At 43.6% G+C, this 26,727-nt stretch overlaps 1 protein-coding gene across 8 annotated transcripts in view; it reads left to right on the top strand.

Annotated features, from left to right (window-relative positions):
• The first annotated feature begins 6,775 nt into the window (after nucleotides 1-6,775).
• Nucleotides 6,776-26,727, top strand: part of LOC128852391 (exocyst complex component 3-like) — a 39,870-nt gene continuing 19,918 nt past the window's right edge. The window contains exons 1-5 of one of the 8 annotated variants that reach the window (XM_054068944.1): nucleotides 6,776-6,865; nucleotides 8,955-9,078; nucleotides 23,268-23,381; nucleotides 24,125-24,451; nucleotides 26,118-26,712. In XM_054068944.1, the coding sequence (XP_053924919.1) occupies nucleotides 24,163-24,451; nucleotides 26,118-26,712 (884 nt within the window). In that variant the 5' untranslated portion in view covers nucleotides 6,776-6,865; nucleotides 8,955-9,078; nucleotides 23,268-23,381; nucleotides 24,125-24,162. Of the gene's footprint in view, nucleotides 6,866-8,846; nucleotides 8,903-8,954; nucleotides 9,079-23,267; nucleotides 23,382-23,847; nucleotides 24,452-24,843; nucleotides 24,983-26,117; nucleotides 26,713-26,727 lie in introns of those variants that run through there. The other 7 variants (XM_054068942.1, XM_054068943.1, XM_054068945.1 and 4 more) reach the window with 7 other exon arrangements.

Below are 26,727 nucleotides of genomic sequence, written 5' to 3'. Positions count from 1 at the left end.
TAGTTACACTGAACCCTGAACAGCAATAGCCTTTCTTCTATCTTGGAAATGCGTAGAGAAAGTTTAATTATTTACATGCCAGGTTTGAATATGCAGCCTTTGGGAAAGCATGAGTCCAAAATCCATCGAGATTGACACTAGACAATGATCGGTAGCGAGGGCAGAGGTTAATTCTGGTTTTACTGTTCAGAAGCTTCACATTCATTGCTGTCCAGCAGCTTCCTATTCATCTTGGGGTGATTCACTTTGTGAAATGCCTTCCTCTGCATGCTCTGCAACATTATCATTCTTGTTAGCTGTTATTAGTAGTTCAGAAATTAGTAAATAGAGAAAAAAGGAGAGCAAGTATATGAGCATAGATACACAGATAGCCATTATGAGGAGGTTAAGTAGAGGGTGAATACAGGCTGGCTGGGTAGAGGAGCTGTGCTAATGGGGTGCTGGGCCTGACTTTCCAGCTAGTGCTGCTCAATAGGAGACTCACGTATTAGATTGTCTGCTGAGATGGGTGACTGCCCACCCATACCAACGCTGTATCCAGCACCAAGTACATTTGCCACCTTGCATTGAACAGAGTAGGGGATGGCTTCCCAGAACATTGTTTGAAGCTGATGAGTCTGTTGTCACTTTGGCTTCCATGAATAAGGCTGCCGTGAGCAGAGAGTATCCTGGCTCTGGCTGGATATTTGTTTGCTGGAAGACCCATTCCAAAATGATAGTAGTAATGTAGGTTTTCTTAGACCAACTGGTATATCTGGAAGAAATAGCAAGCTTCCTGAACATCTGAGTAATATCCATCCATGTGGGCTGAGAGAAGGGCTAAAGGTTGTCATGCATCTCTGGATTTTAAGCAGTGCCTATTTTCAGCAATGGATTAGAAAAGTGGGTGGTTGGGCTATCAGGCTGCATGTACTCAATAGCCATTTAAGTGGTCCCACTGTGGTACCCCCATGGATTTTCATTGTGGTATTTCTTTATTTTTTAACATGAATACATTGATTTGCTTCACATGTTTTTTTCTGTGCTGGTGATTTTTCAATAGTGTACCCTCGCCTTTGGCATTGCACTAGGCTGGTTCTTTGTCTGTGGGGTGGTGTCTGTTGGGAATTTTGCAGACAGCAGTTGTTTGGTTGAAAGGACAAAATAAAACATCCTTTTGACCAAATAAAACCAGGCTGGCTGTGTTTGAAGAGGCAAATAAACAAAGGCAAACTCACAGGAACGAGTGAAGAGTGCAAATGGAGTGGAAATTGAGTCAGGAGGTGAATTCAGCCCAGCACAGCTCAGAGGTCTGTGAAAAAGGAATGCCTCCAGCTTGGAGAGCTCTCTCTACTCTGTGTGTCTCAGCGGTATATGAAAGTGTTGGTAGTAGGAATCGGAGAAGCCAGGTTTCCTTGGTTTGTCCCGGTAGCAGCTTTGGCTATGGGCCTAACTTGCAAGCACTAGCATTACCTAGCAGCTACATGCTTGTGGTTAGCAAATCTGCCCGCTACATTTATATGGTTGCTGAAAGAAGTGGATGTGGAAGATAAGGAGTCCTTGAGGAATATAGCTTCCAGCTGAGAACATGCTGTCAAAGCTGCCTGCCTGTACATTATGCCCATTAGCAACCACACTACATTTACATTTCCCTGCTGCCTGTTATAGCCAGGTTTCAGACATCAAAATCTGTCTGCTTGTGCATTAAGTTAAATCTCTCTTCCAGTATCGTTTTAGTGATTTATGCTTTCATTTCCATTTCATTAAAGAAATTGCTCAGGTTCTGCGCAGCTGTAGTGCTTTGCCAACACCTCCACATGCACATCCTTACACATCCTTTTTCTGGCAGCCAGTGCTGTGATTATTGGTCTTGATTTCCCAGCAGATGTTAAACCTAAGTAGTAAAAAACCTGTAATGAGTGCTTAGAGTTAGCTATAAGCTTTCTGCTTTTCCTAAAATGAAGGCATGGTAGCCCCTTCTTTTGAGAACCTCTCTTCAGAACCTCCTTCCAGTTTGATGTTGGAGATCTTAAGTTCCGTCGAAGTCCCTCTCCCCTTGGCAGAAACATGTTGCTCCTGAGCTAGTTCCTAGGGGTCTGTACTGCTGGTTACAACATGTTTTGCTCTTCTGCTCTGCTCAGTTGAGCATGGAGGAATTTCTTTGCTTTAAAATAATACGAGGGCATTGCTGGGAGAGCTGAGGTTTGGAGGCAGTACTGAGACCCAGCTGGAGATAATGTTTGTGCTTCTGCTGGCAGATCTAGTAGGGGAGAAGGTGTCCCTGATGTTTGTGCTGAAAGCAAAGGAAGAGTCTGTTCTGAAAGCAAAGGAAAACCTTCATATCCTACAGAACCAAACCTTCAAAGGCACTGCCTGGCTGGGAGGGCAGAGCTGTGCACTTAGAAACAGACAGCTAGATACATCGTAGGAAAAGTTTTGTCTCCAAAGACTGTTTTTTTCTCACTTGCAGGGTTGCCTCTCTTGCACTTGGAAAGTAGGGCACTATGGGTTTTGTAGTGGATAATGTTGAATTTGTAGGTTGTAATTCAGAATTTGCTGCTTGTTTGATATGTTTTGCCTTGAGCTTGAGTACAGCTGGTGTGGGCTTCTTAAAAAAATACAGGGATTACTTTTTGTAATGAAGCATATAATACATGACTGCGATGCAGTGCCAAAGTCTTTGAATTCTCTGGTGGTTTGCGGCTCAAATATTTATATTACTGAAGTAAATTATTTGCCAAACTGAAAGAAAAAGAGTGGTACTTAAGAAAAGAGAGGCAGAAACTTTGTTCTATGGGTTGCACATGCCAAGTGTTACGTATGCTTTGGATATTACATAGGCTAGTCACAATATTAAAATAGCTGGTAACACACATGGTTTCCAAGAGTGGTGTAATGAATTAAGTCTGGTTTTGGCTTGTGAGGATTCTGTGATGGCTACTAAAAGCTGACTTCAAGCACTAATAATGTCTCACTCCTCCCATCTCCCCATGCCTCACATACCTGAACGTTAGTGTATTTGGAACTATCCAGGGGTTTAGGAACAGGTAGATGGGGCTGAAGAGACAGGCAGGCAGGTGCATACACAGATAGGCAAACCACAATCGCAGAAATCTTGCTTGTTTAAGAAATGAGTCTAAAAATACCCTTGAATATGAATCCAGGTCAAACATGGTGTTGACTGTAAAGTCTAGCATGATTTTATTGACGTAATATAGAATTTTCTTTTTGAGAACAAGCAGGAGGCACATGGAGGGCAGAACTTTCTTACCAAAGATATTACTGCCTCAAAATGTTTTCAAAATCAGTTTTTGAAAGGTCTTAAGGCATACAGTTGGGATAATGAATGCTCAGATGCGTAATGGAGGCTAAACTTTGCCTTGAGGCTCAAGGGTGTTATAATAGGACTCTAAGAAACAAAACTTGGCTGCTTTGATTGTTTTTGAGCTTTTTGTTTGAGATACTTTTAGGAAACAAGCTTTCCTGAAACAGATACATTTTCACTTTGAAGAGGTCTGAAATAAATGCTAATAATCATCCACATGATTCCTGGCTACCACAGTCATCTGGGGAACTATGGTACCAACAGATGTATTAGATTAGGTGGTAACTGTGAACATTTGGCACTGTATCTTTTTCAGAACATAATTTTAGGATTCCAAAATGATTGTGTGCATGTGAGATCACTGGTGTAAAGCATTATTCAGCCCTCGTAAGTCTAATTTATCCTTATTTCACTATGTGCCTTTTGTTAAGCCTTATTTGCACAAGTGATTTTAAGCACAGTAGCATTTTTGCTTCACTGCCTGATGTAGTCATAGGGCATCTGAAAAAGCTCTAACTTGTGGTTGTGGAGTTCTGCATGGATTTTGTATCTGGTACATCTCTGCACTAAAAGACACAAAATAGGACTTCTTAAACTTGCTCATAAACACTCCACACTCTAAAAATTATGATACTTAAGAATACAGTCTGTTTTCCCTGTTGTTTTACTGCACCTCACCCACAGTTTGGTTTTAATTATTATCATGAATGATTTACTGTTCTCTTTCTATCATGTTACTTTTTCATTGTTGTCTCCAGCAGGCAAAAAGCTTTCAAAGTGTTCTTTAGGGTTTAATGTATTGTTTGTCCTAGATACTGGGCATGACTTATTCAGAAATGTGTAATAAATACACGACTCCTCTCATTTCTGATTGTTTGTACAGCTGACAGATTAACGGATGACTAGGTGATGGATTTCTCTGTTCTAAATGAAGTTAGAGAAGGTGTGTGGGTGCAGGTGGGATCTCAAAGGTCATATGCAGATGCTTGTGAGCTCACTCAAGTCCATGGAGATGCACCATTTTATACCAGTGGGTAATGGCCCAGTTTAACTTGGAGGCTTTACTTCTGGGATTCTTTCCTGGTAGTGGCTTTGTGTACTTGTCCCTGATTGTGCCATATAGATATAATACCTCTGTCTTCAAAGATGTATGCTTGTAAATCATTATTTTTAGTTTGTAGATAGCTGGTTCTTTTAGTTAGTAGCACCTACTGTGGCTGAAGAAGGAAAGCCCTTATTTTCCCTGCTTGCTTCTTTTCCTGGTGCACTGAGACAAAGGGATTTTGAGAGTTTGGTCTATCTGCTGCAAGGATAAGTCTGTGAGTCTGTGTGCTCTGGAGAATGTTTACTAGTACATATTCAATAAAACTTCTTTTCATTTTACGGATAACAAAATGTGAATCTCAGTGCCACTGCTGCTCCCACAGAAACTTGCAGTAAACAGCTGAGTCATACAGACGAAGCCTGAAAAGTCTCCCCTTGCAGATGTCTGCAGAGAATCCTGAGCCACCGTATTCTGCACCCTGCAAAACATTCAGATAGGCAGGAGGGTGAGCAGCTTGGCCCCTGCACCTTGTCAGGCAATGTGCTAATTCTGCTGCACAGGGAGGCACATGTATGCTGTGACATCTGCAGGCAGATCAGTCGCAACTTACTCAGCTCCCGGAGCAGCAGGGAAGGAGGCAAAGTAGCAGTGGGCTGCCAGGGTACAGCCTACTTGCTGGGTTGCTTAGGAGTCAGCACAAAACTCTTTATCCCCAGCTATGGGCTAAACTGCTCAGTAATGTCTTCTCTTACCCTAGCAAAGGTCTTAGAGAAGCAGCTCTGTAGCTTAATTTAGATTGTGGTGGGTTTGCCTGATCTTTGCCTATTTACTCACTGTGCTCCAGATATGCAAACAGAGTTGTGTTTGCCATAGTGATTCCAACCTGCATATTTCTGCTGATCATGTCTTTGATGCCCTGCACACAGGGCTATTGCACAAGAGGCTGTGCGATATATCTTCTGAAAAACCTGCTAATAAGATCAAATGAATCAAAGGAGAGTTATTAATCAGGGGGTTCCCATAGCAGTCTCTTTCATATAGCACTGACTAATGGCTGCTTCTCAACAAATAAAAAAATATCAGATAAAATGAAGTAAAATTCTTAAGCCTTTACTCAGGACCAGCTAAGCTTCAGCCATTCACTGTGACCACTTTTGAAAGCTTGGTGTACATCACTTGCATGAGAGAGCTGTTCTCGAGCTGTGAAAAGCCCTATATGTCTTAACTCTTGCCCTGTGTCTTGTGTCTTACCGATTTCCCACTTATGCTATCTCTGTTTAAAGCTTTTTACAGGATCTGTCATTATGCACAGTCCATGCGAAGGCATTAAAGACAGACAGGATTCTGTTCTTAAATCTTGCTTTTAAAATCTCCTCATAATACGTCCCAAGAAGAAACTCCTGGTTTGTTTATTTTGATTTGTCCTTTGTGGCTGGACACTGGTCATGGGCCAGAATCTCACTGGCTGAGTACCAACACAGAGTAATTTGCAGCTCCATGTAAGCAACTTCAGTTCATCTTAGCCATATCCCTGCGGCATTTCCTAGAGCTGTGCTTCAGTTGGTCGGGGTGCAAACTGAACTCTGGCTCGCCTGGCTGAGCCTGCCAAGAAAAGCATTAGCTAAGCAGAAACAGCTTGTAGCAGAGGGCAAAGGTGAGCATGCATGAAGTCTGCATCTTGATACAGAAAGGATACAGCTGCAATCAAAACAGGGAAAGGGGACTGGGCAGACAGACAGCCGCCTGAGGTGACCTAGGAGTGCATGCCACACTGCTTGCTGAGAAAGGCTTCCTTGTCTCCCTGCATTATGCCTGCCTGTTTTGACTGAGATGCAGAAGAAATGCAAGAAACACACTTATATGGCCTTGATGACTTTTTCTGTTACTTGGTGTTGCTTTGTTGTGCTCAGAAAAGCCTTGAACGTGTTGGACCATTGTGTATATCTTAGCCACAGCCAAGCAGAGATATTTGTACAGCTGATGTTGCCAGTCCCTAATGTGCAGGCTAGGGGATAGAGAGGTGTCTAAATGCAGGGGCACCTTTCTAACAAGAGAATTCGCTGCTGAATTGCAGCTGGGAGACAGGAGGAGACTGAAGTTCTTTGTCTGTGTTTAAGAAGAAGCAGGGAGTGGGGCAGGGGGAGACCTTTAACCATCACCTAGCCCTTTAGCACTGGCTGGTGTGTCTGCCTGATCCCGTGTCAAACAGCATGGCACTATTTGTATTGCTTTCCTGTTCCATTTAGATTAGAGCTTAACAAGTATGACCTACATTTCCAGACCTTTGTCTGAATAAAACTAATGCAAGCTCTGCTCTGGCAACAGCCCTGCCTTGTCCACGAGTATCCCTCAAAGAGATAGGACAGCATCTCTAATCAGTTTTGTGGGAATGGTCTTATTGGACTTACTGGACTTCACTGGGATATGTTCAATCCCTTCTTCTTCTGTTCTGACAAGGCTTTACCACTTTGATAAGTTCTGACTATGACATCCTCCTCCCAGCCTGTGGACTACAGGTGACTCTAAAATGAACTTGACTTCCACTTACAACTGGTTTCCTTTTCAGACTGCCTTTCGTATCTGTTTCTGCAGTGTCAAAATTGACGGAGTCTGGGTTTTGAAGCCATAAGACTAAACATTAGAGATACCAGTTCTGTGTTTTCCTGAACTTTGGCAGCAATCGAATGGCTGGATTTGTAACTTGACCTCCATATCTATCAAATGCCTGTTTGACAATATAGTTCTTGAGTGGCATGCCTTGATACTGGATTCAGCTCAGTACTATTTGATGGGGCTGTTTTGTGGGAAGAAGTAGCCTTCTCTTCCTGTAGGGAGTTCAGGTCCAGCCGGGAGACATCTTGTGTGTTAGCATGAGGTAGCACAGTCCTTGAGCAGTCCTGGCTGCTGTTGGTGAGAAGCAATTCTAGCAACAGGGAATGCCTGGAGTGTAATGCTTATTTCTTTTAGTTGTCCCTTACTTCAGTGTCCAGCAGGGACAGCTTCTGAGCCCATTGGCATGACGATAACTTTGGTCACTTTTGGAAATGTGGGGCTATCTGGGCTCAAACCCTCCCCCCTTTGCATGGCAGAGGTGAGATAAGCTGTTTGTCTGAGCTCCAGTTGTGTCTTAATCAAATTGTTCTCATTTCCAATTAACTGTGGAGCTTTAAAAATTAAACAGAAAGCCTCTTCTCTTCAGACCTTCTCCTTTCTTTGTTGTTCTCATATTCATTCTCATTCCAATTCCCTAAGGGGAAAACCAGCTGCCGTTTGCAGTTCACTGCTGTCTATTACATTTATTTCTTCAGTCTTGCTCTCTCTCAGAGCATGAATGCAGCCAACTAACTTCTTATCAGTTTGACAGGCTGTGACTGTTGTCCTGGTGACCAGTGTAGTTCCACTATCATCATGTACAGAAGGCAGTGAAAGAGATTCCTTGACTTGTGGGAGTAACTGTGCATGTGCATGATATGCCAGTAAGTCCCTGAGATACATGAAGAGACGATTCAGGTCTTGGTGTGTGTATATGAGTGATGAAACAAAAGCAAGATGGAGAAGCACGCAAAGTTAATAACTATAAAAGTAATGAGAGTTTGTGTGGGAGTTGCAAATGCTCGGTTCTTCTCAGCATCTGATCTGTATATCAGTCAAATAGTGCATTTGTATTTGAGACATGCTTGCCCGACAGCCTGCTGTCTCCTTGCCTTGCTGTCTTTTTCTACCCACTCCCTTATTTCTTCCTTTTCTTAGGTTTATGGACACAGGAAAAATAGTGTTAGTAACACTTCTGAGTCATATTTTCCATCCAGACACACCATACTTACCATTTAGACATACAACATGTCATACAGACATTTCTGTACAATGTTGACTCCCAGATTGATTTTGTGGTGCCCTGCCATAGATTATCTCCTAGGTGCTAACAGAAAGCCCTACTTTGAACAGCATACAATCCAAGTGGAAGATAGGGAACAACAGATGGAAAAACATGAGTAAGGAGGCACAAAGAAACAGCGAGATATCATTACTCAGCACATAAGCAACGGTGTCAGCATACCAGCTGCCTAGTGCTTGGGACAGCTTTTGCAGGCTGTGCAGTGTTTTCTTATTCTAGCATTGGCTGGTTCACTTAGATTTTGTCACCTTTCAGCCACTGAAGACAATGTGAGATGGGGCAACCTGAATAAAACCAGGTCCTGGTTAGTACAAGCTATATGTTAGTTGTGGAATAAAAACATATTTAGGTCTTTTACCACTGAAAGGCTTGTAACAAGCCTGCCTGTTTTTGTGCTGTGTGGGGAGAGCTTTAACCTGCAGGGGTCTTAGTGGGGCACAGTCCCGGGGCAGTTAGCTATGCAGTAGCATGGTGGTGTAGCCATCGTTGCTATGGGGAGGAAAGGTCTGGTTAATCTCCAACTCAGCTAAACTTCCATGGCTAATTGAGAGTTGAATATTGTTGGTTTACTGTAAAAGCTGGTCTTTCTGAACGCTTATAACCAGGCATGGCTCACAGACATAACAGGGTCTTTCACTGAACACAAAATCGTGGGAAGGTATGTCTGACCTTCACTCTGTTATGTTTTGCTTATGTATCTATGCCCTCAGCACTGCCCTTGCCTTCACTTGCTTATCTGTGACCTCCAGAAGCACTGCAGCAGATAGGATGCTCCACTGGACCTGCCCAGCCTCTGCTCCATCTGCGTATCTCCAATCAGTCTGCAGGGGAGAGGTGGGTGTGTTCTGTGGGAAGCGTTGGGAAGGGGAGATGATGCAGTACATCTGTCTCTTGGGAAGGTCTCTAAGGCAATACTTCAGGGCAGGCTATGTTTCAGTGGTGGTCAGCAGGGAGAAGGGATACGCTTGTGAACAACATGACACAGGCCTCATGCTAGGGTTCCTGGTGGAAGGTACTGCATCACTTGGCTGAAGGATCAGAGCCCTGCTGACTAGCAAGGACAGGTTTAAGGATGTTGTGGGATGGAGCTTCTGTCATGTAAAATTCATGGTGCTAGCGGGCCATTTTAAATAAAACATTACCCTCCCTGAAAATGACACAAAGTCTTCATTTCATGGTTGTGGGAAAAAAAATGAGACAAAACCAAATGTGAAGAAAGGATGTTTAAAGAATGAGGGAATTCAGGATTGTCTTGTGTGTGACAGTCTGCTGTGACCCTGAATCTGCTCTCACAGAGTCTTTGCACTGGAATGACTCTTCCATGTTGCCCATGAGGAAATGTAGCATTGAGCAGAACATCACTTTGATTAAAAGAGAAAAGGACTCATGCTTTCTGAAGAGCAGAAACAGAGGAGTTGTGTTACCACTTCAATAGCTTCAGCTTCTGGGGTGGCTCCATGAACTTCAGTGACGCAGTGCATGGTGCTGGTGGGTGACAGAGCAGACCTGGACCATCTCTCTTATTGCGGGACAGCTGATAACCTGGCTCCCATTACAGTTCTGCTTTTTCTTTGCCTGAACACCTGTGCCCATTGTCCTGCACTCATTAGTACTTTTGTTTTTAGAAGAGACTTCTGTTTTCAGAAGAGAGTTTCCACATCAGACTGTTTTCCTTGGGCTGCTTGTAACTCTCCTTGGTGTTGCGTATATTGAAATTTCTAAGAGATCTGTGAAAGTCCCGTGTACCTTGAGGTTGTAAGGCACAATTATGTGGCCCTTCCTTTGTAACATGAAATGTTCCTCTTATGGGAAGCCTGATAAATCAAGAAGAAGCTATTGTTTGTTGTTGTCACAGAAGGCTCTTGAGATAAATGGGAATCTGGCACCAACAACTGAGTTATTTCAGGGGTAACTGAAATGGCTGGAAAGCACTTTTTGCTACTAATGAGTACAGTGAATAATTGCTGCCTTCAGTTCTTTTTCAAGGCAGTATTAGTTTGCTGGTTTTAACAATAAGATTGAGAGCACATGTGTCAGTGACTTATAAAGTATATTTTATTTTTGTATGAATTGATCAAAAAAAAGTATAATTACAGAAAATTCAGTGCAACATCACATGCTATAAGTTGGAGGTGATGCATAGCAGAAGTGACCCATGTACAAGTCTTATGTGGGGAATGGAAAAAGGGTGGTAAGTTTGGGGTATGAGAAGCTGTCTTCTTGACTCTTATCCAAAACCACTCGTTTTCCTGGGAGTAGTATTAGAATCACGTGGCATAGTAGTGTTAGATGATGACACGGACATGAACGGCTAATCCCCCGGCCAGCCTGTATCATCTAGGCCACTCCAGCAAGTTTACAGGACATGTCCCATCTTCTTAAAACAACCCTGAACATCCTGGCATGTGATTCTCAGTCACCATGCCTGAAAGACAGAGCTGAGTTTCCAAGCTGAAAGGTGGCCTAGCCAGATGCCTGCCTTTTCCTCCACTCATTTGTGGCATTTCTTTTTTGCAGGAAGATCTACAGCTGACTGCCCTGAATTGGAGGACATAGTTTCTGTAGCTTTATCTGCAGTGTATACCTAATGCTCTGCGTGGTCTTTGCTGGAGAAAGAAGTGCTATTTGTGGTTTGGTAGCTGGGTTGGATCTGATCCAGTTGTCTTTGTCTCTGACTGTGTTGTTTCTTTTGAAGTTCTTGATTTTCGGGAGAGTCGCCTAGATGGTATCAGCAGTTAGCTCACAGAGGCAGGATGCTTGGGATGGGGGCTTCAGGGCTTGAGTTAAATTAGAAAGGACAGATGAAAACGGATTCTCTGAATTTGAGCGTATGTGGCATGTTGGTGGATTGCCAAAGAGGCAGCTGGGACCACAAAGGGGCCTCAGTTCCTGAGGCAGCAGTTTCTACGCAGAGGCAGAAAAGATTCTGGTGAGCAGAAGACCCTTCCAGTCACCTCAACCTCTTCCTTTTCCCCTGTGGCAGGAGCAGCCCATCCCTATGCTTTCATTCTTTCAGCAGCAAGATCTGATGTTGCTTGCACAGTTCAGAAGCCAAGTGCCAGTAGTGTTTCCCAGCTGTGCAGAAGCCCTGGCTGGTGGTGGTGTCCTGGTGAAGTGGGCAAGCAAGATTCCCATGCAGGCCCACACCTCCTGCTTAGGTGACTTGCCCCAGGGTGCAACTTTTGTTGTAGCCATTGCCAAATACACAACCCAAAAAGGTTTGTGACTCGTCAGCTGTCAGCTGTACAATTGACCCTATGCTCTCACAAACTGTGTACGTCTGAATTTTTTCAAGTGAGTAAAAAGTCAGAAGACCAGCGGGCCTGGAAACTAGTTTCTGACACTTTTTGTGGTGGTTAATTTCTGGTAATCTAGGAGTTGGCTCATCTCCTCTGAAATGGATACATCAACATCCAAGCTACTGATACTGAATTTCTTCTGTTCCTGATGGAGAGAATTAGGCAGTGCTGGTATGCCACTTGACTGGCTTATTTTAGGTATCCGCATTTGGTTGAGAGAAAGGGCAGTGCCTATGTCTGTACCTTTTTTTCTGATTATAAAAGCAGTCTGGATTATCAGCAGAGAGGCAGACTTCTTCACACTGGCCATGCAATATTAGTCAAAAGATTCACATCCCCAGAAATTCAATTGCCTGTTAACTCATGCAGAGGGTGACGACTCTGTGTTCCCCGGGCAAGCCAAATGAAAACCAGGCAGGTAGAAACCTGGACACAGATGGTCACTTCTAGGTCTGGGCTCTCTTCCCCTCAAGAAGATCCAGCCAGACTTGGTTGTCTTTTGGATATTGGTTGAGGTTGTGACTACTACTAACCTGCTGAATGAAAAGCTGGCATAGGATTTGGTTGCCTCAACTTGTTTTGTTTGTGCCAAGGAGGTAAGAAAAGGTCTTGAAAATTAACCATGAGCCTCTTCACAAGTTTTCTGTTGCTGAACTTGGCTCTCCTGCTAACTTTTGTCTAACTGCTGAGATCTTGTGTCTAGCCTTGCAAGCGTTGTTAAGTGTTGTCTATCATCTTTCAAACTCTGCCTGATTTTTACATTCCATAACCCCCTAGCGTCCTTTCTACTCCATATCCTTCTCCCTTGTTACCCGCATCATTGTCTTACCTTTTCATAGCGTCTCTGTGCTCTTGTCTGGTTTGGTTTGCTCACCGCTTCATGTGCTTTGTTCTGTTGATTGCCAAGGCATGTGACCTGCGAGGTCTCTTGGTTTGGTCTGACTTTGCCTTTTAAAAAGAGACCTGAGATCTCAGTAACCCACTTAAAGAACTAAAAAAACAAACCAGCCCAAACAAGACAGACAGGAAAATATACAGTGGATCTTTCTGTGCTCTCATAAATAAAAGTCAGACATTCACATGATTTTCTAAAAATAAGTGTTTCGGTAGGAATAATACTGACCTAGTTTGCATGTTGCCCACATGCAAAAAATAATCTGGCGAGGAAAACCCAGTTGCCTAACACAGTGTTTGCATTTGTTGAACCAGATCTGAATTAAGAAATGTTTAATTAGTTCTTATGTTCTTCTCTTGGTGGCCCCTCTGGAAGTTCCAGGGAAGAGAAGAAGGCGGAGTGCTCACTGGCAGCATGGCCCACAGCAGTCACTTGCCTTCTGTGTGGGCTGGACATGTGGTTTGTGCCTGTGTGCTGCAGTCATGAGGTTCTACATGACAAGTCCTCTTCTGTAGACTCAGTCTAGGATGTTCACATCTGGAGAAAGGGCAGAATATCTCTGTGATCAGAGCATGTGAATTATGTGAATTTATGAAGGTGTATTTAGCTTTGTGCCGCCATCTGTGACTCAGAGCCAGATTGAAATGTTTTGGTGTTAAAAGAGACCTCCCTTGGCTGCCCAGCTCCTGCCTGCCCTGAGGACTCAGTCTGGGTTCTTGTCCTTGTTTCCGCAGTCAGTGCTGAACTATAGCCCTGGGGTGGAAGCTGTGCCTTGGAGGGCCTGTGTCCTTCGCTAGCTCCTGCCTGCTTGCTCCTTCTCATCCCTCCCAAGGGGATGCTTCTCAGGTGCTGTCCTGGACCTGGAGCTGCTTCCTGTGGGCAGCTCAGCATCAGTGATAGCAGTGACAGCAGCCATAAGGGCATCAAGCTAGCATCCCTTGCTGTGGTGGACACCCTCAAGGACCCTGAACCTGGTCTGGTGACTACCGTTGGTTAATATGAAAGGTTACTGGGCCCGGCTTATGGAGGAGCCTGCTAGGATCTCAGGGAAATGAGGAATGTGATTGTAGACAAAATGGATCAGTAGCAGAGGCAGAAAGAAAAGGTCTCAGAGGTCTTTACTCCAGGGCTGACCAGCCTTCCTGTCCCTCTGAGCCATAAACCACCATCATTTTGTAATTGAGTACCCCAGGAAGCACTTCCCATACTGGCAGATGGAGAAGCGTCCTATGTGGTTCACCAGTAGGATATATGACATTGCCTCATCAAGGCCTCCCTAACTTCCCAGGAGTGATGGATGTGTGATGTGTCTGCAGATGGGTCTAATCATGACCTAGCAGTGTAGAGCTCAGTGGACCTCACTGGCTTCTTTTCTCTTGGCTTGATGTGAGCCAGCAGTCCTTGATCCAGCACAGACTTGCTGACAGAAGCTCGGGGGCAAGACCTGCCTCTGAGCTGCTGGAAAGCCACCGGGAGGCTCATGAGCAGTAAGATGGTCACCCCGCTGTGCAGTCATGTCCTCCACGGCTTTGGCACGTCTCAGCCTCTCCATGGAGCTGTGGCTGACTAGCCTGCCTTGTGTGCTGAGATGAGGGCTGCAGTCCTTTCCAGACTGCAATGAGAGCAGAAGCACGTCAGGGAGTATTTTGTGTGGCTATGGATAAAGGTTTTTTAAACTAATGGATGACATCACTTTCCTTTAAGATTATATCCTTTTTTTTCCCCCCTCTCTCATGATAAGTGATACATGAATTTCTGCCCTCTGAACAGCCTCGATGCTGGGAAGTGCTCTCTTTCAGGCAGAGAATCTAGGTCAGCTCTTCGTAAGAATAGATCAAGACTTCACTGAATGCAGGGGATGGAGCAGGACGGGATGTTTTCCTGGCTTGTTTTGTTCATAATGAGCTCCAAAAGTTGTCAGGCTTTTTGTGGATGGCAGCCGAAGCTTCCTGCCAGCAGGATAGATGCAGGCATTACTGACTCAGTGTGTCACAAGGGAAAATCAATAATATGAAATATTAATTGTGCTTTTTATTTTTTTTTTAAACCTAAGGTAGAGCACTCGGTGATGAAGATCTGTACCACTATTCAAGGGGATCTGATTCATGAGATGATACGTTATGAGGATGGGGCTTAAATTTTGTCTCTGATTCTGCACCTATAAATAACTGCTCTTACATATGACACCTAATTATTTAATTGTTTATGCAGATTAGGTAGTCATTTACATGCTGTTATCAATGACAGCAGCTAATAGCACCGGCGGTTATTTCCAGGAGCATATGGTAATGTCAAAGGTTTTAAATACCAGTCAGTACTTCATATCAATACATATCAATATCCCTTTCCATCTCTTCCCTTCAAAAACTGTTAGAATAAATTAATATCACAAGGTACATCTGCTGCTTCTTGGAACTGGTTGTACTATGACGGATCTGTTGTGTTATATATTTTGTGTAAGACTACAGTCCAGCCTGGCATTCCTGTTTTCTCTGTGTGTGATGGCCCTCTGAGACTGGGAAGCAAGAGGAAAGAAAATGTTAATATGCTTTTTCTCAGTTGTATTTACACATGCAAGGAGTGGGGGAAGGCAATTGTGGACATTAAGGATTCAAGTCCCACTTGTACAGATTGGGATCTGTAGCCATTTTAATGCAGAAGATATTTTACAGCTCTTTGGCTCTCCCTTTGCATGGTCCTAAGTGGTTACTCAGGGTCAGGTTAGTAAGACTTAGGGCTAGGAAGTGCCTAGTTAATTTTCTTATCCTCACCAACAGAATCAATGTAGCCATCTTTTTTCTTGATGTAAAACACGACCATGAGAGCTTATATTTCGCAGCCATTTTACCCATTTTGCCCATCTAAGGTATATTTAACTGTGAGAAGTCTGGAAACAGCCAAGGAGACCTTGGTGAACATTTAACTTATCGGGCTTGGAAGCTCCTCATTAAAACTTTGTGCATAAAATCCCATTTAAAATACATTCATTCAAACAAACAAGCTCCAAAGCAGCCGCCTTAAAATCCAACAATTTTGTGGTATGTCAAGATTGTTATATTAAATTGGTTTGCAGTTTGTGTGATTTGCAGATGTTATTGACTCCAAGGCATTTGTTGTCCTGTAGCCATGGAGCATACAAACACCACTCCACACAACCGTTTCCTGCTCAATAAACAGATGCGTACTGCTAAGAAGTTGACTGTTCTCCTTGAAATTAAGGATATAGTAATGTACTTAAACCCTTTGTTGGAATGTGCCCCTAGTGCTTTTATAATTGATTTTCAAGAGTCTTGCCTCTTCACAGCCAGTAAATAACATGTGCTAGAGACCTAAGGTCACAACAGTATAGGTAACATGCTTGTTCGGAATGGAAAGGAAAATACTGGTTCCTTTTTTTAATTTGCTTGTTAATTTAGAAACATCTGTACAAATTACCTAGTTCTTGTTCCCTGAGGACCACATCTTTCTCCTTTTGCAGGGGTAAGCTTGCTGTGAGTGATGAATGCCTGCAGAGCGGTTGCAATGAAGGTGGCAGAGGAACACTGCCAATGTGCTGGCAGTTGGTGATGTGCAGCTCCTGGGAGTTGGGTTAGTGTCTCTGAATCTTTATATAGTGCTCCCTCCGCTTTGCTGAGAAGTGGGAAGCGACAGAAAGATGAGATACATCCTGATTCCATCAGCAGATGAATTAATTACAAACACTTTTCCCTTTCCTTTACCTTGCCTGTATCTCATGCCTCCCCCACAAGTCTTGCTTTGTCAGTATTCCTTTGATTTCTGTACGAGAAGCACAGGTCAGGAAACATTGAAGACTCTCAGGAAGCTTCCACATCATGTAGCAGTGGTGAATTTTCTACTGCTACATCTCTGAATGCTTTTCTGGTTTTGGAAGAAAACACAGTGGTGCAGTGCAAATGTTTTATCACCCTGTATTTGAAAAGCCTTCTTTATTCACCTTGAACTCATGCTGATAACAACGTAGTGCTTCTTGTGCTCATGCAGAGTTCCTCCCCAGGGTATTTTTCTGTAGCTGTTTCAGAGGATGATCATCTCACTCCTCAGACCCTTTTCGGTTGCTCTTGCTGTAGCAAACCCCTCACTTTAACCAGCTAGCTCCAGTGCTTAGAGATTGCAAAAACCTTTTAAAGCTTGACCTTTTTACAGTCTGACATGGCATCATTCGATACCCTGAGCTTTACCAGGGCTGGTGGCTAAACCAGCTCCCCGCTCAGTGTGCGGTGGGAATGGAGTTCTTACTCAGACTGATGGGAAGTGACAATGGGAGATGGTAGGTGCATTTCTGCTAGGTAGGTGTTTCTGAAAATGTGATTTATTTAGGTGTCTATATGAAAACCAGTCTCTTTCCTCTCACCTCCTCTCCTACACAACCTGTCGGCAGTGTCAGTGTTCAGCAATGTGGATAACAACCCTGAGTTGTGTTGTTGATGTACCCCATCCCACATAACAACTCGTTTGGCAGTTCAGGTGTGTGGGGTGTTCCTGCCTTTGTTATCAGAGATACCTGACACCAATGTTGAGTGGAGAGATGGTTGTTTTGCTCTTGTGTTGATATGTAAGTATGCCCAGCTCCTATCTGAGAGATCTTGGGAGATCCTGGAAGCCAGTCTGTAGATGTGATTTTTGGCCTCCAGATGGTGTGACAGATGTGCCTGTGAAGCCATGTAAGTACGGTGGGGGTGAAACACAGGAGACCAGAAATTACACAATCACTGGCCTCTTGTGGCAGCAGGAAAAACATGCAAATGATGCAATGTGGATTTTCAGTCCCAAATCTCTGCATGTGCTGTGCAGTATAGGGCTGTGGGTACAGTTGTGTGTAGGAAGTTTCCTGCAAAGTTAAACCTAAAGTTTCTACTGCTGTAAAGATTCTATGTAGAAATGCACAGAGATATCCTGTCAGTCTAAGTCAAAAGCAAATACTTGAATAAAATCATTTTAGGCTTGTCTCTGTCCAAATAGAGACAGAATATTCATAATGTAAGCTTTCCCAAAAAATCCTCCCTGTGGATAAAATAATGGATCAAGTTGAAAAGATGCTTGGTGCTTGTTGAGGTAGTGCATTCTTTACCACACTAGCAAATGTTACCCGTAATTTATGTTTTTTTAGAGATCTTTCCATCCCAAGGACAGCAACCAGCACTTAAGTTGTAGTGTTCTTCCGCAGACCTGCCCCTGGAGCCTTCCTTGGATAACTCTTCAGATAACTCCTAGGATTAGAAGCCAGGGATGCAATCAGACTAACAGCCCACAGCACTGCGCTGGTTTCTAAGGCAGAAACACTTCCCTGAGCTGCTGTGAGAAGACTGTTCAGGACTTGGGCTTTCCAAGCACTGAAGTGTGGAGGGTGGACCCTGATTAATAGGAGATAAGATGTGAAAAACTACTTCTGGGATATTTTTCCTTGATCCCTTCTGAGGCAAAGGGACCAGGTCACTTGTCCTTCAAACACCTCCTTGGCACAGTGCACTGCAGTTCGGCATGGGGTATATATATAGTCTATATTGTTTGTATAGAGGTGTATATGGTAGGAGGACACAGTCAGACAGTATCACTTCTTCACCTGCTGCTCAGGTGGGACTCCAGAGGCCCTGGGTAGACACAGGTTTGGTCAGCCTCCCTCACTTTGTGGCACTGATGTTTTCCATGCCTGCTGCTTTCCCTGATGACTTGCCCATGGAGAAACTGGAAAATAGCCTTCAAACCTTTACAGTAAATTTACATCCTGCCCAGCTCACACTGTAGCAAGCAGGTGGCAGCTGTTACCAAATCAAGGTGCATGGGGCAAGGGGATGGAGCTGACAGGGTCCATGGGTCAGCTCCCTGACCCATGAGAGCTCCCTGGGTCAGCTCCCTGACCCATGACAGCTCCCTGGGTCCATGGCCCCCCTCCTCTTGGTGCCAGTGCCACACTGAGGACTGCAGTCCTTGTTCCTCCACACCAGTAATGCCAAAAGAGCCACTGGCTCTGTACAGGGATGGGGAGTGGCACAGAAACTGCCTCCAGCTCCTCCTGGTAGCTGCCTCCAGGTCCTCCTGCACCTCCCCACAGATAAATATAGTCTAGCTCCAAACAGGGCCTCAGGGTTGATTAATTATGTGAAAATCATCAAGTTTGCTTTGAAATATTTTATCTTATTTTTGGGGCCTGGAGAAACTCTTTTTTAACCAGTCTGTATTGTACTCTGATGGGTAAATTTTTCTTCCTCTTCACTGATGCTGAAGAAAAACAGAAAGAAGTTGCAGTCTCCTCAGTCCTTGCTGGAGGCCTGCGGGGCAAAACCAGGGAGCAGAAATTCCCAGCTTGGACACAGTTTCTTTACTGAAGACTGAGGTGCTACTTCAGGAATTATTACTTTATTCTTTTCTTACTGCATGGATAAGATATTTTGAAGGCAGAGATTTTTAGGGTCACTTTGAACATCCCTATTTTAAAGTTCGTCTTCAAAATTTTGGAGTTATGGGATTTATTTATTGCTACTATTCCTGTTGCTTTTGTCAGAAGGGGAAACATCTTCCTTAAAGCAGTACTTTTTTTCACTCTGCGGAAAAAAGTGCAGAATTAGGCAAAATCCCCAGGAATTGGCTAAAAATATTCCAAAGCAATGGCAGAAGTAGGTTACTAATTAAGTGAAAATTGAGGTTAGTTTGGAACGGGGTCCTCACAATCAGGAGGAAAACAGAGGCAGTGCAAATTGTACATCACGTCCAAATGTCTTTTGTTTCAGTGTTCAGGGCAGGGCAAGGGGCAGCGCTCAGTTCTTTGGGGAACTTATTCTTAAGGCATTAGTGTGGTTTCTGGAACTACTGGGACAATGCCGCCTGTGTGTCTGCCAATCCATCTGTCTGTCCCCTCCTCATAAACTAAATTCCTCCTGTTTCAGACAAATCCAGAGCATGAGAGAAGTTTCAGTTTAAATTTTGCAAAATGTGATGAAAATCAGTGGTTGAATGAAGAAGAGCTAATCAAGCAAATGCACTCATAAGAAAAAGGCAGAAGGCTCCTTCTTTACCTTTTGCTTCAGCCACAGCCATCAGGCAAGAGCAGCAGCTCCAAATTAACTCCAAACTCTCAGTTTTTTGCCTGTTTGGGGTTACACATGTCAGAGAGCCAAGGGGTTGCTGCCTGGGGCAAGGAGGCACTATAGGGAAGCAGTTTCATTTCAGCTGTTGCTACAGCAAAGTTTGCTTGTATTCAATATTTGTGCTGCTTTGCTTACTCACAGACACACATGGGTTAGCTGGAGATTTGGTGAGCAAGAGAGGCAAGGAAACTGCGTCTGCGTACCTTCAGCTTGAGCTGCTGGGTGGAGTCTCTGAAGGCAAATAAAGGCTGAGCTCACGATGTGTTTTCTTCCTCAACAGGAGTAGTGGGGGTCTTTCTTCTCTCCTCAGCCATCTATTTTCATGAAATGTTTAAGGGTGTACTATTTTGTGCCAGCCATCCTCTGTCAGTTTGGTTAAAACTGGCTTTAAAATCGGTTAAAACTGACTTAAACCTACTCAAGTGCATCAGGACAGGAGATAAGATGAACAGAGATGCACACAACCTGCGTCATTCCTTTAGGAAATAGGTTATCCTTAGGAAATAAGAATAATATATGCTTTCTGCAGAATGATAAACAACTAATTTTGCACAAATAATGAACTCATCTCTTTCATATGACTATTATGACAATGCTGGCTGCAATGTCAAACTGGAGGGGGAGATTTTTTGTTTTGTTTTATTTGTTAGTTTGTTTGTTTTCTCTTTTCTCAAGAATGCCTACCTTGCTTATAGCGCAGACTGGCTGTTCTTTGCTGATGAAGTCAAAGGTGGGTGGAAGAACGTATTGTCAGAGTACAGCATAGCTTCACAAAGTGCTTTTGCATGGTTTTATACTTCAGGGAACCACCGTGCTTCTGTGCTATACTCTGCATGTTTAATCATTGTAATTAATACGACTTTCCATCATCTTTCATGCCTTTGGTTCAAACTGGTGGAGACTACCAACGTGTTCTGGGAACAAAGAAGTAGGTGGAAAAAAACCCCAGATCTCTCTCTCTGGATACTGCAGATCCAGCCTGCCTGTTAGGACTCAAGAGTATTTCATATAACAGATGCTACTGAGCACAAAGTTTCCATTGTATATGTTTGACTGTATTCATGTTGAGTCCCTGCAAAGCAAGCAGGGGCATCACTGCATTGCTGGAATTAGAATATTAACGTAATTGGACTCTTGCAATGTCATTTCATTTGAAGTGCTAATAGTCTGACTTCATCCGATTAGCATTCAGACCAAACAGCTATTGTTCAAGTCAGGCACACAATTCACTTATTATGAGGAGATTTTTATCTATTTAGGAAAAAGAAATGGGAAGCAGCAAGATAAAGAGTTGTTAAGTCAACAGAGAAACAATATAAAAATTTATCTGAAATATCTGCTTGTTTAGTGAAAGATCCCAAAGACAAAGGGGTTACAGTTTTTCTGAGATAGAAAGACAGTCTCTCAGTGATGTGAGGAGGCTGCGGGCTTTTCCAGGAGCTCCAGGCAACAGGGGAAACTCCTGAATACTGGGGATATTCCCAGAAGACAAATTGCTCCTCTTTTGCAGTGAGCATAGCAAGGGTCAGGGCAGAAAGGAGAATGACCTCCCCTGCAGAACTCACACTGTGGATAAATAGAGGCATTTAAACTCCAGGAAGAAGGGGCGGGCTTCCAACTAGTGACTTTTGAGGAAGAGAAGGTCATTTGGTACACCTGACAAGGGAGATTGTTCAGGAGCAGAACTATGCTTGTCATGGTGCTGTGCCCTTGTAGTTTCCTACTGCCCTTCTTTCTGCTTGGAAGGACTTCCCTCATGTCAGCAGCTTAAGAGCACATGCAGGGAGCAGGTGAAATGTAGCAGTGTCGCAATTCCCCTGCCCAAAATGATAGTTTTGGACAGCAAACAACCCCTCTGCATTATGCTAACACTCTGTGAAAGACCTTTGTTCTAGTTTGATCTTGATACCTTTCAGCTCCTCTGCTGTAAAGGTGTAGTTTCCTTGGGGACTTTGCTTGTCTATTCATAAAGTTATTCATGGAAGCACTGCATTAGAAAATGTTTCTGGAGAGTCAAATCATGCCAATATTTTAGCTGCAGAAACTTAACCTGAGCAGTAAAATAGCATTATAGACAGAGAGGAGAGACCTGTGGACCCTACATGTGCTGTTAAGGTATATAGACCCAGAAAAGCAGGCTGCTGGTGGTCTTTTGGCAGCCCCTTTGTGGCATGCCCTCTCCTGGTATGTTATGTTCCCCATCAGTAATGCATCCTTCAACCCTTGCCTTTGGAAAGTACTTGTGGGTAAAGGCATGTGGAGTGGGTGGAGTTGGATGGCTGCTCCCGCTGCAGCAGGAGGCTCAGCACCCACAGTCAGAAAGGCCATCCCCAACTTGCTGTCACTTTGTAGGGTGCTCGTAGCTGCCTGCTTCCCTGGTTGCTTTGCCTATACACACACATTGCCCCTGATTTGTGAATGAATTACAGGGTGAACAGATGAGATTTGGGTTATTGGTACTGCATGGCTCAGGTGGTGTGTGGCCTGAGGGCATTCTCATCTTGGGAAGCATTTGCCATGGCTTTGATTGAGTGGATCGTGTGGACCATGCAGCAAAAGATGGTCTTGACCTCAGGAAGTCTATCCATCTCTGCTCAGTCATTCCCTGCTTTCCACAGGCTCATATTGTATTCCCTTGAAAGAAGCTTTCTGGGAAAATACAGCAATTCCCATACATCATGTTGGCCTAGTTTAGGGCACGATCTGCAATTGTACTGTCTTCAAAATCTGTATACTGCAGAGAATCTTGCCTGCAGGACTGGCACTTTGACATCCAATTTCCTTGCACACAGAAGTCTGGGGAAATTATTTTTGTTAGAGCTGGGCTTGTTGGAAGACTGCTGATGAAGTGAAACATAAACACATTGTGCTGGAATTTTCATGGGAAAATGTTGCTGAAGGGTTTTGGCACGCCTGGAATGTGTCTCTTCAGTACTAACCCTCTCACTCCATCTTGCATTCATATATAGTGCAGTTATAATATTCCAAAGGAAACTTTTAACTTTATCCAATTAAAAACTAAGGCCAAAGGGAAATACAGAAAGCTTCTCAGCTTTCAACTTTTTTTCCCAACCTGGGAAAACACTGTATTTTGCAACCTCAGTGTTTCCTACTGGCAGCAGCTCAAATGTATGACCACTGCTGGAATTTCTGTTTGCACTTCAAAATGAAATGTATTTATTTCCTCCTCCCTATCATTACTAATGAATCAAACATCTCTGTGATAACATGCTGGTGGAATTAATCGCTGAGTAAGAGAGCCAGAACAACATGACATTCACTTGGTTTCCAAGTAGGAAACTAGTGGAATTTTACTGTCACGACAAAAGTAGAAAGTCTTGGAAGAAATTGCAGACATTAACCCAGAAAGAGGAATGCATATATTCTGATTAATCTAGATGCTGTGTTGAAAAATTGGCCCTTAAATTCATACCACCCCCCAAATACTTCTTCAATAGTAGATGGTTTTGAATCAGTACAGCTTGTAATGGCTAACACAAGGCACTTTCTTCAGCTGATGAGAATCCTCAAGTTCTTGATTTCATTTTTATAGTAATGGAAAGTAGAAATAAAAGCCAGTTTGTAACTATCTAGCAAAGAGAGCATGCTAAGAGCCGCATTTCAGCTTATGTCTAAGTGTAGTGCCTTTCTCATAGCAATGCAGGGACTTGTAAAAAATCTATTTTAAACATGAGTTCCTGGAGTTAAATGATATTTTCTGTCTAGGAATTTGTTCTGAGGATTATGGATCAGAACCTTTAGCATCCCCAGACTTTGCCAATACAGTCCTTGCACTGAGTGGACATATATCTCCTTTCCCTTCTCCGGGGAGGGTGGCTGGTGAGTAGACCTGTAGGTGTCTATAGACAGACATGCACATGTTTATGATGGATTGCTGTAATGCTACACCATTTACATATATGTGTGTGTATAAATATAAAACAATACATAACAGTGTATGTAGTTTCTGGAAAATTGCACAATCCAGAAGGCTGAGATCACTCTTATCTCCTCTGAATTGTGCTGCTAAAACATGAAAACCAATGCCTGTTCTCTGGGGCTTTATTTCCTTCTTGGCTTACACTAGGCTTGCTGGGAGATGAGGAAAAATTTGGCTCCAAAGCCAGGTGTAATCTCCTTGCCAGAGGAGAACTCAGGGGCAGCCAGGGCACATGGGATGGGTGGCAAGTGATGATGTGTGCTTCATGAAAACTATTAATGATCAACTCCCTTAAACTGGTAGGATTGCCATCAAACTAACTGGCAGGACGCAGGGATGTTTTAGTCATTTAGAAAAAGCTGAAAACCCCACTGGCTTTCCCCCAGTTCTTGTGGTTAGATTATGTGTGAGGTTTTTGACATTATTTTCCTAGAAGAGAGAGAGAAGTTACATAAGAGGGCTGATAGCCTATAAAAATGTCCTCACTCAGCATGCGCAGGAACCAGGTTCATCTTCTTAGAAGGCAGGTGGAGGCTATAGCTGCACGGAAAAAAGGATAAATCTGGGCAGAAATGTCTGCTCTGGGAGACAACCACTAAGATCACCTGGCATAGAAGTGTTTGTAATGCTTTTTTTCTAATAGTATTCCAAGTTGGACAGAAAACATCAGAATCTACTAGGATGATGAGGAAGACAAAGTATTCCTGGGGAGCCTTTGTGAGAAGAGGCAGCAAGTGGGAGAACACGGCCGCAGAAAATGCAAGGATGCTGCCAAAGGCCATGCACGAGGAAAGAAAGAAGCAGGAAGCGAAAAGGAGAGGGAAACTGAAAACCGTAGCAGGCAAATTGCTAAAAGCTATGGCTAATGGAAAAGAGGCAGCAGAGGGGAAGGCTGGCAGTGAGGATGTGGCAGGGAATTTGTTGAAGATGGCAACCAGTAGGAAGAAAGAAAAGAGAGAAACTCCTGCAGGTAACCTTGAAGTTATCTCTAGGTCCAGTCCTGGACCTTCTCTATCTCTCTCAGCCCTGTGGGCTCTTGTTTTTGTTAGCTTCTGGAGTAGGTGCTTTACGCTTTCTTCCATTCTTCAGCTGAGTTCTTGTCCTTTCTGAATTGTACATTTGGTCCTCTGGAAACTTCTATATTTCACTTTCCCTTTGCCTCACAAGGATTTCTCTTTGCTGTTCTTATTTTTACCCCTGCAAAGAATCCTAATGTGTCTTGTGAGAAGCATGATGTGCATATGACTGGCACCCTGTTGAGTATGAGTGTGCTGTTCTTCCACAGATGGGGAGGGAGAGGTAGGCTGCGCATGGGCCAATTGTACTAAGTGAACCTTTCATATGTGCTGCATGTATTGAGGCCAGATGAGCACAGCTTGCAAGATCCCTCCTGAGCAGCCTGCCAGTTGCTTTGTTGAAGATCCTTGGATCAACCCTTCTCCACTTGGTGTCATGTTCTGCCCTCCAGTCCTGTTTGATTAATTCCTACTGCACAGATGAGGTATTTTCATAGCGGAAAGTTAGGATATAGGTGAATGAGAAGCTCATACTCCTTCATTCTTCCCTCTATGCCCAAAGCTATATCCTGAATTGATTTCAGAGCTCTACTGCTTCTGTACTTGCTTAACTTCTCATCAAGTTTGATTGTTCCTCTGGGCTCTTCTTCAGGTACCTTGGGGCAAATCTGATTAACCATTTGTTGCTCAACTTTTTAATTCGTATCATGCACAGGAAAAAAGAAAACCCAGCTCTGTGTAGTTCTTGTGAGATTACTTTTACTGTTAGTGGTGGGCAATATACTTTGGAAGCACGCAGTGCTGAAAAACTTCATCTGCCAGCTTTTGGAGTTTAATGATTTCACAACTGCCTTTACATGGTGTCTGGTGATTAGGGCAATGGCTCATTCACTGCAGCTTCTTGCAGACATGGAAATGATGGGGTGTTATGTGAATCGCCTTTGCTGACACACTGCAGATAAGTATCCCACCTTCTGATTTTCACCTTTGGATGAAGTAGCACAGATAGCTGTTTGGCCTATTTAAAAAGCCCCAACAAAGAGAGGGCCCTGTACTGCACTGCACAGCCTCAGTCTAAGACAAGAGCTATCTGGCAGGAGTGAGACCCTCTGCATAGCCATGCCAGACTGTGAACAGGTAGGAGAGACCTTATAAGAGAGTTTGCAGCACTTTGGTCCTGGTACAGTTTCTGTAGAGAAGACAGAGGATTCCTTCTAGGCTCGGTTTTCAGCTGTTGGCTGTTTTAGACAATGTGCTTTCTGTAATGCTTTTCTTCTGGACAAAAGGTACCTTCCTTAAGGAAAGATTGTCATTAATGAATCTGCATTGCCTGCATGAGGAGTTCTACTGGAATGATGACTGAAAGCTGCAGAAGACTAGTCTGCAGGCTTAGTTAGCCTTGAGGAGAAAGGATGAAAGATAGAAGAAGGAAAGAAAGTGGTTGCTCTAAAGAAACTGAAAAATGCGTGTGCTAGACCTTAAGTGAGGTGATCTTGAATAGATCCTGAGGAATTTTAGGATACATATAAACTACATACTTCAGTACTTGGATATTAAAGTGATGGGTCCTGTAGAGGAGTGAATAAACATCAAATTGTCTTGTTACTCTCTCTGTTACAGAAGAAATAATCTGCAGATGCATTGAGGAAGGAAAATTTCTTGAAGCATGTGATCATATTTTCGATCTGGAGCAGTCTGGAAGCACTGGTGTGGGAAAGTCTGAATCACTTTATACACTATTGGCTGAACGAATGTGGACTGTGGTGGAAGAAGCATTCAATGGAACTGGTACGATATCCCTGGAGGCATTACAGTCAGTAGGGGAATCACTGAAGTGGCAGAAGCAGAAGGAAATGGAGTGGCTTGGCAGTGGCCAAGAAATGGAGTCTGTTTCCACCTGGAGTCCAAACTTCTGGAGGAAGGATCTGGAAGAAAAACTAATACACCATATGACAGCTCAGATTCCCCTGCTTGGTTCCTCTAGTAACACAGATGAGACTGCACTAAAACAGCATCTGAGTCAACTGGAAACGGTGTTTCTCCCAAGCCTGGAGCACAGAAGTGGTGTCTTCAAGGAGGCAGGACTACTCGTCAATTATGCCCGCTGCTGTCACACCTCTTTGTCTTCTCACCTTTCCACGCTTACTGACAATAACCATTTCAGCTTCAGCCAAGGTCTTTTAGTTTATGGATGGGGTCTTAAAATGTACAAAAGGTATGTTTGAAGGAA

The sequence above is a fragment of the Cuculus canorus genome, chromosome 5, assembly GCF_017976375.1.
Source record: "Cuculus canorus isolate bCucCan1 chromosome 5, bCucCan1.pri, whole genome shotgun sequence".
NCBI lineage: Eukaryota > Metazoa > Chordata > Aves > Cuculiformes > Cuculidae > Cuculus > Cuculus canorus.
The sequence above is the reverse complement of the archived record's forward strand: the minus strand, read 5'-3'. Positions and strand labels throughout refer to the sequence as shown.